Here is a 19485-nt window from a genome sequence, read left to right as displayed (position 1 = left end):
TCACAGACCCATCCAGTCCTCTGACTTGCACATAGATGCAATTTGCCTTTGATGGTGATCTAACATCCATCCAGCAGGGCTTTTTCCCCCATTAATTCATTCATTCATTTTATATCCCAATATCAGGCTTCCCCCCTCCTCCCATTTCCCCCCTCACAATCTTCTCCCCCTCCCCTTCATCTCTGAAAAGGGGGAGGTCACTCCAGGGTATCATCCCACATCCTCTCCCACTACGGCCAGACAAGGCAGCCCAATTAGGGGAACAGGATCCACAGACAGGCAACAGATTCAGGGTCAGCCCCGACTCCAGTTGTTTGGGTTCCTGCAAGAAGACCAAGCTGCACATCTGCAACATGTGTCCAGATTAGTTGTCTCTGTTGGTCTTCCTGTGGAGTCCCTGTCCTCTTCGGATCCCTTCCACAAGACTCCCTGAGCTCCATCTAATGTTTGGCTGTGGGTGTCTTCATCTGTTTCAGTCTGCTGCTAGGTAGAGCCTTTCAGATGACAGCCAGACTATGCTCCTGTCTGGAAACATAGCAGAGCACCATTAATAATTCCAGGGATTGGTTCTTGCCCAAGGGATGCAACTCAATTTGGGGCAGTTATTGGTTGGCCATATCCTCTGTCTCTGCTCCATCTTTGTCCCTGAACATCTTGCAGGCATGACACATTTTGGGTCAGGTTTTGTGGGTGGGTTTGTGCGCTTATCCCTCCACTGGGGGTCCACTTCAGAATCCATATCCTCTACTGCTATGAGACTCAGCTAGAGTCACCTTCATGGACTCCTTGGGGCCTCCTTCGCTCTGGCACAGGTCTCAGGCGTGTCCTAGAGACTTCCCCCAGGGCTTTTATTTGAAGAAAAGGTTTTATTTCTGTGAATAGATATGGACTTTGCTGTCGGTACAAGTGGAGGTGGATTAGTTCAAGACACAAATCTCACAGTTTCTCAAGGGAAGAAGGCCTTGGGCTGGAGCTGTATCAGTGGTAGAATATTTGCTGGCACGCCTGCCTGAGGCCCTTGGTTCCATGTCTAGCGCTATTAAAAAAAGAAGGGAAAGGAGGGTGTTGACAGCCCCAAGGGAAGGAGAGCCACATTCCCTCAGTGTTGTGGCCCTTAGGCCATTGGATGGCTCCCTGTATCTGTGAACACAGGGGCAGCCACACAGGGACTTAGTGGCTCACAGTGCAGACCAGGCTGGCCTTAAACTCTCTGAGATCTGTCTCTGACTCCCAGGTGCTGGGATTAAAGGCTTGCGCCACCATGCCTGGCCAGTGAGTTATTAATTAAAAAATGAAGAAAAAGAAAACTACATGAAGTCTGGAGGAGAACAGAGGGTGTTCCCAAAAGATTGGAGGTGGGGATCAGGGTGAGGGGTGGGGGCGTCACTTAAACATCTCATGTTCATGGATGAAATTATCAAGTAGTTTCTGAAAAGCCACTTGTAGAGTGATGGTCTAGTGCGTCTTCTCGCACTGACCATGTACCCTGCAGGCTGAAATCAGATATTTATAAAGACCTTGCTGCTACTTCCTGTGCAGGACAGCCCTGTCATACACGAAGTTCAGTTATACCCCTTCAAAGACGAGTGTCAGGGATGGTGCTAACATAAACCACTCTCCCCTTGCTGAGAGTTACCACGAAGGATTATCTGGTCAAACAAGTCTCTCCTGAGATAGGTCATATCTATGGGACCTGCCTGGCCTATGACCCCCTGAGTTCGCCACCTTCTACAGTCTTAGTAAATCTTTTTTTTTTTTTTTTAAGNTTTNTTTNTTTATTATATGTAAGTACACTGTAGCTGTCTTCAGACACTCCAGAAGAGGGCGCCAGATCTCATTACAGATGGTTGTGAGCCACCATGTGGTTGCTGGGATTTGAACTCTGGACCTTTGGAAGAGCAGTCGGGTGCTCTTACCCACTGAGCCATCTCACCAGCCCTTAATAAATCTTTTAATTGAAAACATTATCTTCTCTGTAGCCCTGGCTTACTTCTGGCTTGCAGTCCTCCTGCCTTAGCCTCCAAAGTGCTGGGCTCAAAGGCCTGCCCTACCATACTGACCTGGCTACTGCCTTCTCGGTAGAAGCCCTGGGGAGGACGGAGCTGGTCCCAGGTGGTCCACAGCATTAGCCTGATGGTCCTCCCCACTGCACTGCTCATCACACTCACAGCTGCCTCCTCCTGCCAGGTGTGCTCATGTACCGGGACTACCCGCTGGAGCTGTTCATGTCCCAGTGCTACGGCAACGTGAATGATCCAGGCAAGGGACGCCAGATGCCAGTTCACTACGGCTGCAAGGAACGACACTTCGTCACCATTTCCTCTCCACTGGCCACGCAGATCCCTCAGGGTGAGGACCTGTACTCTGAGCCTTACGCATGCAATACCTGTGGCCTAGCTCTCTGTGGGCCCAGGCCTCCTGCCTGCTAGTTGAGTAGAACCATTAGAGCCTGGCCTGTATACAGGGACCTCTCAGAGGAGGGCTCTGTGGTGTCTCACCTCATCAAGCAGCCTTGGGTCATCATGACCCTACTGAACTTCCCAGACTCCTCCTGCCCAAGCCACCATGGTTAGGCATTGTGTTGTTGCCATACTCAAGACTGTCTAATGACACTGTCGGTGGTTGGGGGATAGACCTAGCATGTACAATTATCCCTGTTGCAAAGACCAGGAAATTGAAGCTGAAGAAGGAAGTGACTTACTAGGGACTTGAGGTAGGGAGGAGGGCAGGAACTTACTCATGGGTACTTGTGACTGCAGAGACCACGTTCTACCCTGCCCTGGCTAGCTTTGACCTCAGAGCTGGACCTCAAGTGGACTTCCCAGAGCTGGGGTGCCTGATGGCTCCCGCATGCTACCGAGACTACCAGGGTGCTGGGCCTGTGCCCACACAGCACACAGACCAAGGATTGGCTCTCTTATGGCCTCCTGGGCCCAGAATCTGATAGGAGGCGTGTGTCTCGGTGTAGCCCTGCTGTTGAACCAGTCTGGGTGTGTGGCTTGTGTGGCTTGTGTGTCTGCAGACCTCCTGGGAGAATGTGGGAAGCAGAGCTGTTTATTATGGTGTACCAGAGTCCCTTATTCAGCAAATGTATGCCAGGTGTCACCCTAGGCTTTCTGAATAAGACAAAAAAATGTCAACCCTGTTGATACTGATGTTGTCTTGGGGGAGAGCATCAGGGAAGAGTGTGAAGAGATGGTACCTGGAGTGCTTCGTGCAGGTGACAGGAAAGGCAGCACAGAGCCATGTCTAGGGGGCAGTAGCAGGGGCATCACAAGTGATTGAAAGGCAGACTGGAAGTAGTGTGGAAGGGAGCTGTGTGGGCACCTTGAGGCAATCGTGTGTTTAGTTGTGACTAGACCAAGGGACTAAGAGTGGGGAGTACTGAGCACTCGGGGCCTAGTGGCCTTTCCTATTGCAAGGACTTGGCCCACAGTGGCCTGAAGAGCCCAGAGTTAGGAAGGAGTCTGCCAGACTCACACTTAAGAGTCCCCTGGCTGCGGCTTGGCCCTGGTGTGGAAGGTCCAGATTTGGCTGTCCTCTGAAGGTGGCTGGTGTACATGTAAGCGTGACAGACAGGAGTCAGGGGTCACACCCTAGGTACCTGGAGACAACTTTCTGAGTCCGCACGCGTGTGGTGTGTGTGTGTGTGTGTGTGTGTATGTGTGTGTGTGTGTGTGTGAGAGAAACAGAGACAGAGAGAGGGAGGGAGGGGCAGGGTTATTCCTACTCACACTCTCTCATCTGTGTCCCTGTGCAGCGGTAGGGGCAGCCTATGCTGCCAAGCGGGCCAATGCCAACCGGATTGTGATCTGTTATTTTGGTGAGGGGGCAGCCAGTGAAGGGGATGCCCACGCCGGTTTCAATTTCGCTGCCACCCTGGAGTGTCCCATCATCTTCTTCTGCCGGAACAATGGCTATGCCATCTCCACACCAACCTCTGAGCAGTACCGTGGGGATGGCATAGGTAAGGGCCCTTCTCTCACTGCCCTCCTTCCTGTTCTCTCCCTGATGGTGTCTGACAGTGAGGGCACAGAGGGCAATGAGCAGAGCACACCCTTCACTCTCCTCTTCCCCTTTCTTCTCTTCCCTGACTGGCATCCTCTCTGTCCTGCAGCCGCTCGGGGCCCTGGGTATGGCATCATGTCAATCCGTGTGGACGGCAACGATGTGTTTGCTGTGTACAACGCCACTAAGGAGGCCCGACGTCGGGCTGTGGCTGAGAACCAGCCCTTCCTCATTGAGGCCATGACCTACAGGTGCCTGTCTCCCTTCCATCCCTGCAGCTCACAGGTCTGACGAGCTCTGTCAGCACCCCCCACCTGTGGCCTGGTCGCCCCACGCGCACTCCCTTCCTTGTACCACATCACTCCTGTGTCCTTTTCTGACACCCCGCCCCCCGGCTGATCCACAACTCCTCCCCTGAGCAGGATTGGCCACCACAGCACCAGTGACGACAGCTCGGCGTACCGTTCGGTGGACGAGGTCAATTACTGGGACAAGCAGGACCACCCAATCTCGAGGCTGAGGCAGTACCTGCTGAACCAGGGTTGGTGGGATGAGGAACAGGAGAAGGCCTGGCGGAAGCAGTCACGAAAGAAGGTGAGGGCCTATTGGAGCCCCAGGGTGTGCCCTGCTGGCTTCTGCACAGCGAGATCTCTGGGAGAACAGGAATATGGGACCTGGGTATTCACACTGACCCAGACAAGCCTTGTCCTCATGCGTGGCTCATAGAGCTAAGCCACCTGGACCATATGGCCTCAGTGACTCTTACAGTGGAACCCAGGCAAGTCATGTTCCTGGGGTATCTACTTCATAACTCAGTCCATGTAAAGTGGTGTGTCCTACCTGGGCTGGAGCTAATGTCACCCTCTGTGCACTTAGAACAGGCCTGGTCTGGCCTCAGGCTGCAGCACCGTGGTCACTCGCTCAGCTCTGACTCTGTCACCCTGAGGAATCCTTTCCTTTCTCTGCATCCTGCCCTCCACTCCTGTTCCCTCCATTGCAGAGTTGAGCTGACAGTGCAGGGCCAGGTCCCTGCAGGCTAGGATCTGGAATGTTTATTAACACCAGTCTGAGGCCTCAGAGGGGTGAGGCTGGGCTGTGGCTTGTGGTTGGAAGAGGGCAGGGTGAAGGGGACAGCCACTTACGCCCTCATGTCTCCCAGGTCATGGAAGCCTTTGAGCAGGCTGAGCGGAAGCTAAAGCCGAACCCAAGCCTCCTCTTCTCCGATGTGTACCAGGAGATGCCCGCCCAGCTCCGCAGGCAGCAGGAGTCGCTGGCACGGCACCTGCAGACTTACGGGGAGCACTACCCCCTGGACCACTTTGACAAGTGAGGCCCTAGCCAGCACGAGGGGGTCCTGCTCTGAGTGGATGCTACCCCCTGTGCTAGTCAGCAGTGCGAACATGCTGAGCAGCCAGGGTGGCATTCCAGCCTGTCATGGGGTGACTTCTGCTCCTGTTCCTGCTCCCCCAGGCTACTTCACTGGGGCACCATGTTTGCAGCCATTGCTGCGGCTCCATCACTCCCTTCACCTGTTACAGTGCCTTTTAGGGATGGGAAGGGACCAGGGCCAGGGAAGACCCTCTGGGCAGGGTGGCCCTGGGCTTGCCCAGAGAAATAGCTGCTTGGCAGAGTAAGTAAACCACAGCTCTGCCTTTGACTCTGCTTCCTCTGTCTCTGTTTCCTCAAGTTTGGGGGCTGGGGTGTGTATGTGGAGGGGAGGAGAGAGCCCAGCATGGCTGATTTGGTTTGGAGTGCTGTTGTGTGTTTGTGTATCTACACAGTAACTTCCCGGGACTTGTGATATTGCTTTAGCTTCTAGTTCTGGGACTATAGAGTATATATATAGCACCACACCAGCCTTTGGGGACATCCTGGCTTCTTAGGCAGAAAGACTTGGAAATATCTACTTCTATAAATGTTCCTAGGCTAGAGGGCAGCCTTGGCATGTGGCCCCTCCAGAGAGAGCCCTCCATGACCTGGTAGATGCATGATGTCCAATGAAGTGTCCAGGATGCCCCCTGGAACCTGCCAGGCTAGGCTGGGTGAGGGTAGAGGGGCAGCAGCATCTGCCTTCCCTGCAGGGGTCCCACGGAAGAAATAGCTCCTGGCCTTGGAGTAGGAAGGACACATTTTTCAAAACCATAAGTAGATAAACATAGTCTGCCACCTTGGTTAGGAAGGGTTTAGGAGAGACTCAGGCCAGGTCAGCACCCCCACCCCAACCCCAGCTTGTCTCTGAGGATCAGCACTGGAGCTCTGGGACCCACAGATGTCTCCAGAGCCAAATGGTGTCCTGGGGGCTGACTGGATGCACCAGGAGCAGGCCTCGCACGGCGCAGGGGTCCCTGGTACGTTCTGCTGGCCAGGCTGTGAGGAAGCCTGGATGGGCACGGGGTGCTAAGCCCAGGGCACGGAAGCAGAAGCCAGTGTAGACATCATCAAAGGGGAAGGGTGCCACGCGAGCTGCCGCCTGCAGCAGCCAGGGTGCCAGGCGTCCTGAGATGACATAGCCACCTCCACTCGCATAGGCTGGGTAGTCACCTTCAAAGAAGGTCTTCGGCACATAGAAGGGTCCTCCAGGCTTGCGGAGCGGTTTGGCCTGGGTGAAGATTTCACCCAGGTATAGGCTGCGGGCCCAGGTGGGTGGCAGAGTCTGCAGGTGCTCCAGCAGGGCTGGGATGTGCACAAAGGCGTCATCCTGAACCTGCAGGACAAAATTGACATCGGGGCAGTGGTGGCTCAGCCAGGTCAGCAGCAGCAGGTCTTTGAGTGTCCGGTTGTAGGGAACATCCAGGAAGTCCCAGAGCAGTAGGTCACCATAGCGCCGGCTTTCCCACGTCACCAGTGATCTTAAGTCAGGCCCCCCCATTCCTAGGGGGGACCCCAGCAGGAAGAGCAACCGGGTCCCAGCAACTGGGCTGCCCCAGGTCTCCCTCACAGCCTGCCGTGCTGCAAAGTGTCCTGGTTCTGATTTGACAGCCAGTAGCAAGTAGGGTACATCCTTATCAGAGCAGCTGGCCACAGGGCTGCCTTCTGCAGGCAGCCATAGTGGGAAGCTCCTACAGGCTGCCGACAGCAAGAAGCGCCGAAGCTCCTGGGGGTACATGATGAAGTCCAAGATCTCCGAGGCAGCAACAGTCCCCCAAGTCTGACAGTCCGTACTGGGCAGGACTCCCAGCTGCCGCTGCTGCTGGTTCCAGTAAGCAGAGGACAGTGGGCCAGTCTGACCCAGGCGTGCTGAGAGGTTGGTGGGCAGAGTGGGCTCAGCATTGGGTGGTGTGGGACTGGGCAGAGCACCCCGGGGTTCAGCCTTTTTAAGCCAGGACTCGGATGTCCACTCGATGTATACTTTGAGGCCCAGGAGTGTGAGCAGTGCTGACAGGCAGAGCTGGCACTTGCGGCAACGCATGACCCGGCCCAGGGAAAGGGCCACCAGTGGGGCTGCAAGAGTCACAAGGAGCCACAGAAGTCTTTAGGGTGCAGGGTGGATCTCCAAAGACGGCCCAGCGAAGCCCAGGCAAGCAGCCTAGGTCTTACCCAGTTCCGTTAATGGTTTCTGAGACCCTGACCCTAGGCAGACTGAACTACAGTACCCAACTTAACGTTATCCTAGACTGAACACCGCCTCCCCTCGACCCCCCATTCTTTCCTTTCCTGCAGTCAAGGTGTTATATCTATTTGCAGCGTCGCTCCAACGGCTCTTCCTACTCCCCTTCCCTCATTCCTCTGTCTCTTCAGGAGTCCCAGCTTCCCGGGGAAACTCCTTTTTACCTTCTTGGAAGCCTACCTACCTCCTCCAGTAACCCCACCCCAGGGCCTGGGGCCCCAGGTACCTCCGGGTCCAGCCTCCGCCAGCTCTGGGGGTCCTCGGGTCAAGCCCTGCCCGGACTCCCTCCTCGCAGCAGCTGTGCGTCCTCAAGCTGCCGGCCCAGCCCGCGCTGCGAGTCTGGAGGGGCGGGCGGGCGGGGAGGAGGCGGGAGGGCCCTTGGGGCCGGGAGGAGCCGGGGCGGGGCCGGGAAGGGGAGGCAGACAGAGAGACGCGCCCTGGCGAGTTAGGGCTGGTTTCCTGGTGAGACGGCGGGGGAAAGGTTTAGGGGTGGCCAAAGCCGCGGACCTGCGAGGGAGGTCCCAACGAGCAAAGAGAAGAGAGGCCAAGGGGCTAGTTCGAGGCCACCGCCTGAAAGCGTCGTGACTGTGCTGCGAGCAGGGTGGTGTGGGGGTGTGTGAGTTTGCAGGGGCCGCGAGCGGGTGGAGGGATCGAGGAGAAAAAAAACCCAAAAAACCTGGGAGACCTTGGCCGGTAACTAGAAGAACAGAGAAAGGGGGAGGCAGGAGAAAGACGCACAGGTGGAAGAGGTCAGAATAGAGCCTAACCAGGGAACTAGGAGGACCTAGAGAGGAAAGGGAGGACCAGGGTGAGCGGGGAGGCGGGGGCGGGGCATGGGAGCACAGTAGAAAGCGATGAAGTGGGGTGCACTGAGAGCCCCCGAGTTGGGGGCCTGCACCTCCTCCAACTAGTGCCTGAGCCACCAGCCTTCCTACCACCTCCATCCAGCTGGGAGGGGCCCGCCCTGTGATGCTCTGGGCTTTATGCCCCACCCCTGGGGCAAGAGGGTGTTTGACTGTTTACATCCCAGCTCTAGGGCCTCTGCTGTTGAGTCTTTGCCAGCAGTCTTGGGAGGCCAGCAGGTACGGCCTTCCCATAACTCCAGGGACCTAGGTTGGGAGGAAGCCTGCACCCCACCCCGGTTGACCCTTTGCAGCCTACCTGGTTTGGAGAACTGTCCAGATATAAAAGGAACTCAGTGTACCAGCGCTCAGAGTCAGTTATCTTTCCAGCCCTGATGTCCTCCCTCCAAGTTTGAATAATGGAGCCCGTGGGAACAGATGAAGGAAGAGAGTGGGGAGGAAATGGTGAATGTTAATGGAATAAGTACGGGCTAGGGTGAGGAAGGTAGCCAAGGGCCAGGCCGAGCCAAGCCCAGCCTAGCCTAGGGCCTTGGGAGAGGCTCGTCAAGGCCTCTGAGCGCTACTGGCTCTTCTCCCTCAGGGCACTGAAGTCTCTGTGACTGATACCCGCCTCCTGGGGCCTTGCAGTCTCCCAGGAAGCCAGCTAACTAGGGAGAAAGCCCTGGTTAGGATTGGTAGCCTTGTGCATCTTGTTCTTATCAGCTGGAGCCCAGCAGGCCCTTCTCTCTCCACGCTCTGGAGCAAGTGGTTTTGATCCTAGGTTTTATGGATTTGTTAGCAATACAGGACACTCTTGAGTATGTATTATACATTCATGTATGTATGCATATATGTATTTGAGATGGAATTTCACACTATGTAGCTCTGGCTGTCCTGGAGCTTGCTGTGTAGACAAATCGGAGTGTTTTCTGGAATCTTAAGAATAATGGACACATGGGGCTGGAGAGATAGCTCAGTGGTTAAAGGCAATTTTTCCTCTTGCAGAGGTCCTAGGTTTGATTCCCAGAACCTACAGCTCATAACCACCTTCCAGGGGAATCCAGCGCCACCTTCTGGCTACTCTGGGCACTGTATGCAATGTGATGCACTTACATCCAACACACATGAACATTAAATAAATCTTTAATAATGGACATTCGTTTCAGAGCCAGGGCCCAGGTGAGGTCATCACCAGATGGTTCTGGTGGTTCCTTGGTATTGGCAAAAGAGCCTAGGTGGGGGTGGGGACAGGGATGAAAGCCTGATGATGAGGCTGCGTCCATCCCATGACTGAGCTTCTGGGGCTACCGTGGGAGCTCTGAGCACTCAAGGGGACTCCCCCAAATCCCAGCACCCACGCATCTCTGTCGGCACAGCAGCTGTGGGCACACACTGCACTCCCACCACAGGTCATCGGGATACCCTGCATGACAGGATTTATGGCATCCTGTTATTTTTTCAGCAAGGAACTTACTGCTATGCTCATGTTCGAAGACCCAGCACTCCCAAATCCATCTTGAATCTTTTCTCTCCAGAACTTGGCACTTGGTGCCATCTGGATCCAGCTGGGAGGAAAGGCCACAGGGTAATGTGAACAGCAGAAGTTTAATATAAAGAAGCACACATTTCCACAGTGTATTGGAGTCATGACAGAGCCACCGGTAACATGGGTGCCAGGATCAATCACAGTTGACAGGAGTGCCAGGGGAAGCTGCTGGCCACCCAACAGCCTGGGTGCTGGGGAAGTGCCGCCCTGTAGCACAGGGAATCCCTGCTACACTCTAAAGTCCCCGCACAGGTCTCTTTACTTTGGATTCTCTCCGGCGGTTGTGCCAGATGAAGAGAATATTTTCTCAAACACTCATCTCCATGGGGGGTGGGGGTGGGCAGACACACTGGGACTCCCACATTTGAGGGTGCTCATCAGTAAATCAATGGGTAATGCCATGGGGCTTGGGTGCTGCTGGTCTCTAGTCCCTGTAGGCCAGCAGTGTCTCATGTCAGCCACAGTTCCTATTGATGTGTATGGGCAGAGTTTGGGGGAAACTGTGGAGCCGCATGTAGCTGTCTGCCCAGGCAACAGATGTTTGCCAGTTGCAGGCTGCAGTAAGTCAGTCCTGACTCAGTCTTCTTATCTTCCCGTGCTGCTCCGTGCTGAATGAACTACACCAGAAGCCAGAGTGTGAGAAGACTTCAGACTCTCCACAGAGCCCACAAGACCCTTCAAGAGCTAGGCCACAGGCTAGGAAGAGAGGGGGCTAGATGTGTCCAGAGGCTGCTTGTCTGGTTCCAGCTTCAGATTCTGGGCCCAGTCAGCTCCAAGGACCTCACAGTGGGGCAACATCTCTTCCACCAGGATCTGAGTGAGACCTGGGTGGGACACGGCAGGGAGGTCTGAGATGTCCAGCCTGCGGAGGTTCCTGAAGGGCAAGAAGGACAGAGGTGAGTGGCACCTGTGTGTATGTGAAGGGTTCTCTTTTTATTCTGTGTGTCTGAGTGTGCACTTGCTAAGGAGGGGATCCAGGGATTAGTGCATTCTACTGCTGACCCACAGCCCTAACCCCTTACTGGTACATTCTAATCAAACACCGTAGCTCGGCCAAGTTCCCAGCCCCTCACTGGGAGATTCTAGGTAACTTGTATACCACTGAGCCATGCTCCTGGCTCTCCAGGAAAACTCTATAGCTAGCTGTAGAGTTATGAGTATGAGAAATTCACTGCGAACTATAAATACGGTTCTTTGGCTTCTCTCCCACAACAGTGTGACACACAAACTCTCTTCTGTATATAAAGGCAGCAAAGCCGGGAGTCACGGAGTCCTGAAGACAGAATGCTCAGCTGTGCTCACCTACCCCGGGCACTCGATCAGGGTTCAGGCAGATGGCTAGTAGCACCAAGGATCCCCTCCCGCCTCTGCCCTGTGCCAGCCTGAGCAGAGATCTTACTGGAGGTGGTGGAGGCAGGCAAGGCCCCGTTCTGAGATTCTGGGGCATCCAGCCAGCGAGAGCTCCTGCAGTGAGCCAGCCAGTAGGTAGAGGCGGCTGAGGCACCAGTCGTCCAAGTTGGGGCAGCGCCGCAGGGACAGGGACCGCAGCTCCTTCAGGGGCACTGATGAGTAAGAAGGCAGGTAGCATCAGGGGCCTTTCTGGAGGGAGCCCAATGCCAAAGGGAAACCCACCCATTCCGGCCCACTCACAGAGGTTACTAAGGCCCTGGTAGTTGATGGCACAGCCACTGGCATCCACAGCCTCCACAGGCACTTTCTGGAACTTCTGAAGCTCGGCAAGGAAATGGCTACGGTTATTTGGCCGGATCCATTCCTCCTTGTCCTGAAACCTGGAATGAGGAGTTGGCTGAGGGTCACTGCCCAGCTTCCCATGGGTGGCCATCTGGCAAGTGACAAGATGGCATTTTTCATACTCCTTCACACAGGATGCCAGAAGCCCCAGATATTGCTTAGCATCAGAGCTGGGGGCTGAGGTGCACACATCTGCATGCCTTGAAAGCCAAATGTTTGGGAGGCTGAGGCAGGAGCATTGGGAATTCAGGGCCAGCTTGGCCTTCAGAGTAAGACCCCAACAACACTCCCCACAACAACACACACTAAAGGAAAGAGCTACATGTATGAGTTCTTGCTGACAGGAGTTTTCAGGCACATTTTATCCTAAGGATGTTGACACAGGCGTTCAAACCAGGTAGAAAGAGTAAACAGAAACTGTATTTTCCCAGAGAGAAGAAAACAAAATAACCAAGGGGCTGGGGGATGGCTGAGTGGATGAAGCTGCCTGATGCCAAGGCTCACAGCCAGCTAATGCCTGGGGCCCCAAGAGCAGACAGAGAGAAGGGGGTCCCCTGACCTCCAATACAGCAGCAGCAGCACACCCCCATACACTGAATAAATGTGTGTGTGACAAGAAAGGAAGGAGAAGGTGCATAAAGACTTTCTCTTTTGAGACAGGGTCTTGGACCTTGTTATGTAGCTCCGAGTTTATAATTCTGCTTCTGCCTCCAAAGCAGCTAGGAGCACAGGCACACCGTACATCATCATGTCCAGCTAGGAGACACTGAAGCACCTGAGCTGTCTCCCCGTCCTGGGATCACAGGCACACACCACCACGGAGCAGAAAATCACTTCTTTTTGCTTTTGCCAGACAGGGTTTCTCTGTGTAGCCCTAGCTGTCCTGGAACTCGCTCTATAGACCAGGGTGGCCTCAAACTCACAGGTATTTGACTGCCTCTGCCTCCTGAGTGCTGGGATTAAAGGTGTGTGGCACCACGTCTGTCTATATATAACTTTTTAATTATGTATTTAAAGAGGGGATTTTAAGGCAGGCCTAGAACTCACAGGGAGCCAGCTGCCTCTGCCCCCAGTGCATTGGGACTAAAGGGCTGGCTGTTGATTTAAAATGTATTTGTGTGGATGTATTTGCATGTCTGTGTGCATGTGTTCAAGTGCATGCATGTAAGCCAGTGGTTGGTTAGGCATCTCCATCAGTTGCTTTCCCACGACGCTTTGAAACAGCATCCCTCACTGAACTCGGAGCTTGCCAGTCTGGCCAGGTTAGCAAGAGAGCCCCAGGGATTGTCCAGTTTTTATGGGTACCAGCCAGCTCCTTCTAAACGATGAACTGAGGTCTAGGAGCAAGGCCCCCACTGCACAGCCATCAGACAGCAGAGGCACTCTGCCCCACCCCGCACCCCACCCTCACCCCCCACCCCCACTGCTCCCATACTTCACTGCGCCTCCCTGCTTCAGGATGAAGACAGCACCTGTGATATACGGGCCATATTTCTCCTGGATGTTAGTGAAGGATCTGCAGAGAAATGAGAGCAGAGATGAAGCCTGGGACGTCTCACTGTGTACCACTGTGTCTCGGGGTAGACCACGGGGCACCAAGCAAATAGAGACTAGCCTGGCTGCAAATCTGTGTGCCATTAAGTGCCATGTATTGGGATCACAGTGGAGACCAAAGCTGACAATAGTCTCTGCCCCTGTTCAACTACAAAGCAGGAAGTAACAGAAGTAAATCCCAGAGTTCCAGTTCTGAGATGAGGGTAAATCAGGCAGCCTGACTGTGGACACTCATTTAGAGATGTTAAAACTCACTTCTTGGCCAGGTGTTGCACCCACAGGAGTGGGTAAAAGGAGCCTGAGGCCAGCTGGCCCAAGCTATGTGACAGCCTCTCTCAAAAACAAAACAAACAATGGTGAGGCTAGAGATGGCTCCACTCAGCAGTAAAGCCCTCCTCCCTGCCCCCTGCACACGTTGCTTCCAAGCTGACATCATAAATGACTGCAGTGGTAGGAATCTGAGCAGCTCCCGTGGGCACATCTTTGAGTGTTTGGTTCCCCCCTTGGTAGAACTGTTTGGGAAGATTAACAGGTGTGGCTTTGTTGGAGGAAGTGTGTCACTGGGGTCGGGGCTTCGAGATTTTTAAGGACCATGCCAGGCCCAGTCTCACACTTTCCTTTCTGGGATCTCAGCCATGCCAGCTTGCGGCCATCTCCCACCATGATGCCCATGTAACCTTCTGAAACTGTAGGCAAGCCGCCATTTAAACGATTCCTTTTAAAAGCTGCCTTGGCCATGGTGTCTTCTCACAGCAATAAGACAGTGGCTAAGACACTAACCTTAAAATGAAAGGTATCGGAGCAAGCAGGCCACACAGTGAAGTGTTGGAAACCTGGGGACTGACCCTGGGAATCCTCTAGCATTGACAAACTAGATGTGAAGGCAGAGAAGCCAAAGAAAACACCTTAAAATTCACCCTTAGCAACTGGGTGGCCAGTGGCACCTACTCTGTGGATGGAGACAGCTTGAGAGTAAGATTTCTTTTAAATGGGAGACATGACAGATCTGAGTTGTAGCTAAGTATGTCTGAGAGGCCAGCTTGACCCCTAAGCACAGCTGGTGGTGGAAGTGCCTATATAATGAGTCTTAGAGGAGGGATGGGCCAGCGATGAAGACGTGAGCTTGTAATGCTGGCAGTGGAAGCCACAGCCCGGCGGAACTGGGGCTCTGGCTGGGAGGTCTGGCCAGCAGGGTCTCCCTGGGGTCTTGTGAGCCATAGGTTCTCACCGATTCTCCCAGTTGACTTTGGAGATCTGTTTCTGGAGCAAGTACTCTCTCAGAGTCTGGATGTCCTGGAAATGATCTGAGAGGAACTGCAACAGCGTTCTTTTCTTCCTTCGACTGCTGTCCGGGGTCACCAACTCACTCATGCTATGGATGCGCCTGGCTCTCCCATTCCATTCTCGGGCACCCAGGTACAGGAACTGGAGAAGGGGAGAGGGAAAGCATTGAGGTTGAGCAGGGAGCTGGGTTCCACCCCTAACTCTTACAGCATGACCCTTAATCTCAGCCTGTCCTTCCTGAGTCTTTTAAATCCTTCTGATAACACTCCCGCCCTAATTTGGGGGTGTAGCTTAGGACTAGAGTCTCTGTTTAATATTCATAAGGCACCGTGGTCAATCCCCAGCAATGTCTATGTCCCCAATCCTTAACCTTTGGGATTCAAAACATTTCTCCAAAGTCTTCCATTTAACCAACCATAAATTCATTCTTGAATGCAGACAGTCTTGGTTTTCTCAGGTTCTTCTAATTTCCCACCAAGTCCTTATTTTTTTTTTCCCAAACTACCATTATACCTTCATTTCTCACCAGTTCACTCTGGGGGTTGGGGTGGAGGTGGTGGAATACGTGCATAGTGTGCATTCAAATGTATGGAGGCCAGAGATGGAGGCCAGCTGTCTTCCTCAATTGCCCCTGGCTTTATAGATCAAAGCAGGGCCTCTCACTTGTACCTGCAGCACCCCAACTCAGGTACCCCAGCCAGTGGGTTTGCTTGAGGAAACAACTGTCTTTATCTCCAGAGTGCTGGGATTCCTGGCGAGCAGACATGCCCCGCTTATACCAACTCTGGCCTTCATGCCTCAAGCACATGTGCTTCAATAATGAACCATTTCCCCAGCCCAAATTTTACCCAGTTCTCCCTAGGATTTTGCCAAATGGCTAATTTCTTTGCTATCCTGTCCACGTAGCCTTCACCTTTACAGGTAGTGCTGGAAATGGAACCCATGGCAATGAGTACCAACAAAATACTCTACTACTAAATACATTCTCCAGGTTCACGAAGCTCTAGGAATCCCCCTCAGGTTCTTCCTCGGACCTCCAAGTTAACTTCCTGGTTCCTGCCTGCACACCCTGTTCTTTGATTTTTGTTTGTTTCCTATTAAGGTTTAGTTATTTATTTACAGGCAGGATTTTACGTTGCCCTGCCTGCCCTCCAACTTGATACACAAAAGGATAACCTTGAACTCCTGATCCCGCTGCCTCCATCTCCCAAATACTGGGATTACAAGATCCTTAAATTCCCCAGGAATTTCGCGCAAAAGCATCATTAGCTCTACATCCCCTCCAAACCCTTATCCCGTCTTTTCCCCCCCCCAGGAAGAGCTGTCCTACTCCGCTGATTGGCTAGGCCACCCTCATCCCCTTGGTTTCTCTATCAATCGACCCGAGACTCTCTGTGGCCCTCCGCAGCCCCAGACGGCGTCTCCCGGGCGAGGTCCGGCAGGAGACGCTCTGTTCCCGCAGGCTTCTGTTGCCCAGGAGGCTGAGAGAGGTCTCGAGAACCGAGCTGCAAAGTGAACCACAGTTCCGGGACGCGGGCGCCGCGGTCACCTACCGCTCTGGGCGCCGCCATCTTGCCAGGTAACGTAAACAGAAGAGGCGGGACGTTCCCTCCTAACACGTGGTTCAAACACCAAGGACCACGCTTGTGGCCACGCCCCTTCTGTTTTAGCCCGCCTTTTAAAGGCGCGCGTGCGGAGGAGGCGGTCTTTCCTGTAAGGGATCTACTCCTCCCCACTCCACCCCACCCCCGAGTGCGGTCGCAATTCTCCTGCGTTCATTAGTTTTTCAGTTTACACCCGATATCTCTTTACAACAGAACCAGTACGACTGATTATGTTTTTTTATTATTCTTGTGCGTATACACGCGTGGCATTCCGCGGCGCAGGTGTAGAGATGAGCCGAATCTGGGTCCAGGAAGCGAACTGAGATCCACTGGCTTGCAGAGCAAGCACCTTTGCCCACGGAGCTACTTTGCTACCCTAATTTTAGGTTTTTAAATTTTATTTTCTCTGTGTGTGTTTGTGTGCATGTAGCTCTGCACCACGTGTGTTCAATGCCTTGGAGGCCAGAAGAGGACGCTGGATCCCTGGAATTGGAGTTGGCAGCCCCCATGTGTGTGTGTGCTGGGAATTGAACCCAGGTCTTCTGAAGGAGTAGTCAGTGCTCTTAAGACTTCTCTCCTCAGCGACGAGGTAGAGGCAGCTTAGACTTGAGTATAAGAGACTGTCTTTAGTTTGGAGTTCACATCTATACTTATTAAGAGAGTTATTACTTTTACATGGAGTCTCTCATGTATGGTATATTTGCCATGAACTTTTTTTCAATTAAAAGCTTATATTTATCATTAATGTATGTATGTGTTTTATGTATATGAGTGCAGGCACACGTGTTCTGTGGACAGAAGTTTATGAGGTACTGGGGACTAAACCTCAGACCTCCTTCATGCTAGGCTAGCTCTTTACCAACTGAGCCACATCCACAGCCCTCAGTGTGAACTCTTGGTGGATTCTCTTCATTCATTCATTCATTCATTCATGTTTACTGAGTACTCACAGTGGGTGCTGGGGTCGCACTGACAGCCCTTTTCTTAGGTAGTCATCATTCTAGGTAGAAAAGCAATAGGTAAGAAATGAATACAAAATTAAAGCTAGTGTTTGATAAAAAAAAAAAGTAGGTAAAAATGGGCAATATATTAGGGTGTGGTGGGGTACAGGGCAGCAGTGAAGGTCTGTAGAGTAGGTGCATTTAACTGCAATGAGTGACAGGAGAGTCACCTACCCCAAGGCTTAGATAAAGGTGTTCAGGCAGAGGTAACAGCCAGTACAAAAGGCCTGAGGTCTTTGCCAGCTTGCAGAGAGGTGGAGACGTGACCAGAGTTGGGCAGTGGTAGAGAGGACTTTCAAAGTCTGATTGACTTGTTGCAAATGTAACATGCTACATGAAGGATGATTCCGAGAGGACAGAGGTGGCCTTGAGACCAGCAAAGCGACTACTGCATAGTAGAGGCGAATGATCAATGAGGGGTGGGTGGCCGAGGTGAGGGCTGCTACAGACAAAAGCCTGAGAAAACAAAAGGGGCCACTCATGGAAATGGAGAAGCAGGGAGCGGTGGGTGTGTCGAGACCGAACAGCCCCCAACCACAGATATCCTTGGCCTGTAATCAATCCTTAGAGTCTGTATGTAGCTGTTACTTTCCTGTTGCTGTGATAAAATGCTGTGACTCAAGGCAACCTACAGAAGGGAGGTTGTTTTTGGCTGCAGTTCCAGAGGGCTAAGTGGCCATCATAGTGGGCACAAATCGTAGCAAACAGCAGGGATGGTGTCAGGAACAAGAAGCTGAGAGCTTACATCTTCAGCTGAAGCCAGGGGCAGAGAAAGCAGACTGAAATGGCTGGGCCTTAAACTCCCAAAGCTCACCTCCAATGAGGTCCTTCTTCCACTGAGGGTCCCCCTAAACCTCCCCAGCCCACCACCAACCACCCAACTTTCTGAGCCTATGGGGGACATTTTCCTTCAAACCACCACATTCTATTACTTTAAGAAGCCTCTACCTTCTCCTCCCCTCCGCTCTGAGCCCCACCCCTTTCCTATATTGCTTTATAGTTCAAGCTGGCTTGGAAGTTGTAAACCTCCTGCTTCAGCCTCCTCAGAGCTGGGATCATAGATGTGACCTCAAGGCCCAGCTTAAGGCTCCTTTTTTTTTTTTTTCAGGAAGGGTTCAAGACAGGGTATTTCTGTGTAGCTCTGGCTATCCTGGAATTCATTCCATAGACGAGGCTGGCCTTGAACTCAGAGATCCACCTGCCTCTCTGCCTCCCCAGTGCTGGGATTAAAGGCATGTGACAACACCTGCTGGCCAGTTTAAGGACCTTGAGATGGGGGTGTTATCATAGGTGACCGGGTGATGAATCAGATGGGTCTCCTCAGAAGGATGGCCAGTGGAGTCAACAGGAGTCAGGATGCCGGACGCAACAGTTTGGAGTGACACAGGAAAGCAGGAAGCTTCCAGAAGCTCAGGAGAGGAGAGTGTGGATTCTATCCCAGAGTTTCTAGAAGCAGCCAAGCCCAGTGCTAGGGATTGAAGTGTATGTGTGTGTGTGTGTGTGTGTAGGTCAGAGGACAACTTATAAGAGTAAGTTTTCTCCTTTCATCCTGTGGGTCCTGGGGCTTGAACTCGGATTATTAGTCTTGGTAGCAAGCACCTTTAACCTCTGATGCGTCTCTGCAAACCCTGTGCATTGCTTTAAGACACCCAGCTTATGGTGACTTGTATCCACATCAACAGAAAATGGGTTTACTGGGGTGAGTCCAAAGTGGGAGTCCTGTGCTTACCACACAGACGGCAAGATATGGAGCCTTGCAGAATTGGAGTCTGGGCTCAGGAGGGTGGGCAGCTGAGGTCTAAGCCTGGACCCTGAGCCACTGGCATAACCTAGCAAGACCCAAGCACTTCCCAGTCCTGACTGCTCTACAAGGATACAATGCTGCCAAGTCCGCGGCTAGCAGAACTAGCTTCTGTATGGTAGCCTACAGCTTCCATACAGAGGCTCTTCAGGCACACTGGTGGCAAAGCCCCAGCAGGGGACAGACAAGGACCAGGTTGGGGCTGACCAAAGTCCACTAAAGAGGCTGAGGAAGACTGACAACAGGGAGGGCCTAGGAAGGAAGACAGCTCAGCCCCTACAGGTACTGAGCACCAAGCACCATGTACCCTAAGCAGGAGTGTGGGGTGTGGGGGTGTCAGCCTGAGGGGCAACGGGATGAAGCTGGACCTCTGCTCAAGGCTATCTTTGAACCCTGTGAGATCATGGAGGTTGGACTTCAGAAAAAAAAAAAGAAAGAAAGAGAGAGAGAGAGAGAGAGAGAGAGAGAGAGAGAGAGAGAGAGAGA

At 53.1% G+C, this 19485-nt stretch overlaps 3 protein-coding genes across 4 annotated transcripts in view; 1 reads left to right on the top strand and 2 right to left on the bottom strand.

Moving 5' to 3' along the window:
• The window catches only part of Bckdha (branched chain keto acid dehydrogenase E1 subunit alpha), a 29953-nt gene extending 24288 nt beyond the window's left edge, over positions 1-5665 (top strand). Inside the window, exons 5-9 of the mRNA XM_021167667.2 lie at positions 2188-2349; positions 3761-3967; positions 4118-4259; positions 4431-4602; positions 5168-5665. Of these exons, the coding sequence (XP_021023326.1) occupies positions 2188-2349; positions 3761-3967; positions 4118-4259; positions 4431-4602; positions 5168-5338 (854 nt within the window). The 3' untranslated portion in view covers positions 5339-5665. The remainder of the gene's footprint in view (positions 1-2187; positions 2350-3760; positions 3968-4117; positions 4260-4430; positions 4603-5167) is intronic.
• Positions 5666-6092: 427 nt separating this feature from the next.
• B3gnt8 (UDP-GlcNAc:betaGal beta-1,3-N-acetylglucosaminyltransferase 8) lies at positions 6093-7945 on the bottom strand. Its single transcript, XM_029479485.1, has 2 exons — positions 7842-7945; positions 6093-7449 (listed from the first exon to the last, which is right to left on the bottom strand). Exon 2 carries the CDS (start codon positions 7415-7417, stop codon positions 6251-6253), a length of 1167 nt encoding a protein of 388 aa, XP_029335345.1. The 5' UTR covers positions 7418-7449; positions 7842-7945; the 3' UTR covers positions 6093-6250.
• A 2098-nt stretch (positions 7946-10043) lies between these two features.
• On the bottom strand, positions 10044-16195 carry Dmac2 (distal membrane arm assembly complex 2). 2 transcript variants are annotated; one of them, XM_021168515.2, is made up of 6 exons: positions 16147-16195; positions 14538-14734; positions 13191-13271; positions 11654-11793; positions 11403-11565; positions 10044-10877 (listed from the first exon to the last, which is right to left on the bottom strand). In XM_021168515.2, exons 1-6 carry the CDS (start codon positions 16162-16164, stop codon positions 10700-10702), a joined length of 777 nt encoding a protein of 258 aa, XP_021024174.1. In that variant the 5' UTR covers positions 16165-16195; the 3' UTR covers positions 10044-10699. The 2 variants fall into 2 exon arrangements, with proteins under 2 accessions (XP_021024174.1, XP_029335816.1); XM_029479956.1 differs by lacking the exon at positions 16147-16195 and adding an exon at positions 15976-16125.
• Positions 16196-19485: the final 3290 nt, after the last annotated feature.

Source organism: Mus caroli, chromosome 7, assembly GCF_900094665.2.
Source record: "Mus caroli chromosome 7, CAROLI_EIJ_v1.1, whole genome shotgun sequence".
Classification (NCBI taxonomy): Eukaryota; Metazoa; Chordata; class Mammalia; order Rodentia; family Muridae; genus Mus; species Mus caroli.
The sequence above is the reverse complement of the archived record's forward strand: the minus strand, read 5'-3'. Positions and strand labels throughout refer to the sequence as shown.

Excerpts from the sequence above, each read along its gene's own strand:
- B3gnt8 (XM_029479485.1), bottom strand. The coding sequence starts at position 7,417 with ATGCGTTGCCGCAAGTGCCAGCTCTGCCTGTCAGCACTGCTCACACTC.
- Dmac2 (XM_021168515.2), bottom strand. Across the intron at positions 11,794-13,190 it reads AAGCAGGGAGGCGCAGTGAA|GTTTCAGGACAAGGAGGAAT; the intron begins GTATGGGAGCAG and ends TCCTCATTCCAG. Across the intron at positions 11,566-11,653 it reads CCAGGGCCTTAGTAACCTCT|TGCCCCTGAAGGAGCTGCGG; the intron begins GTGAGTGGGCCG and ends CTTACTCATCAG.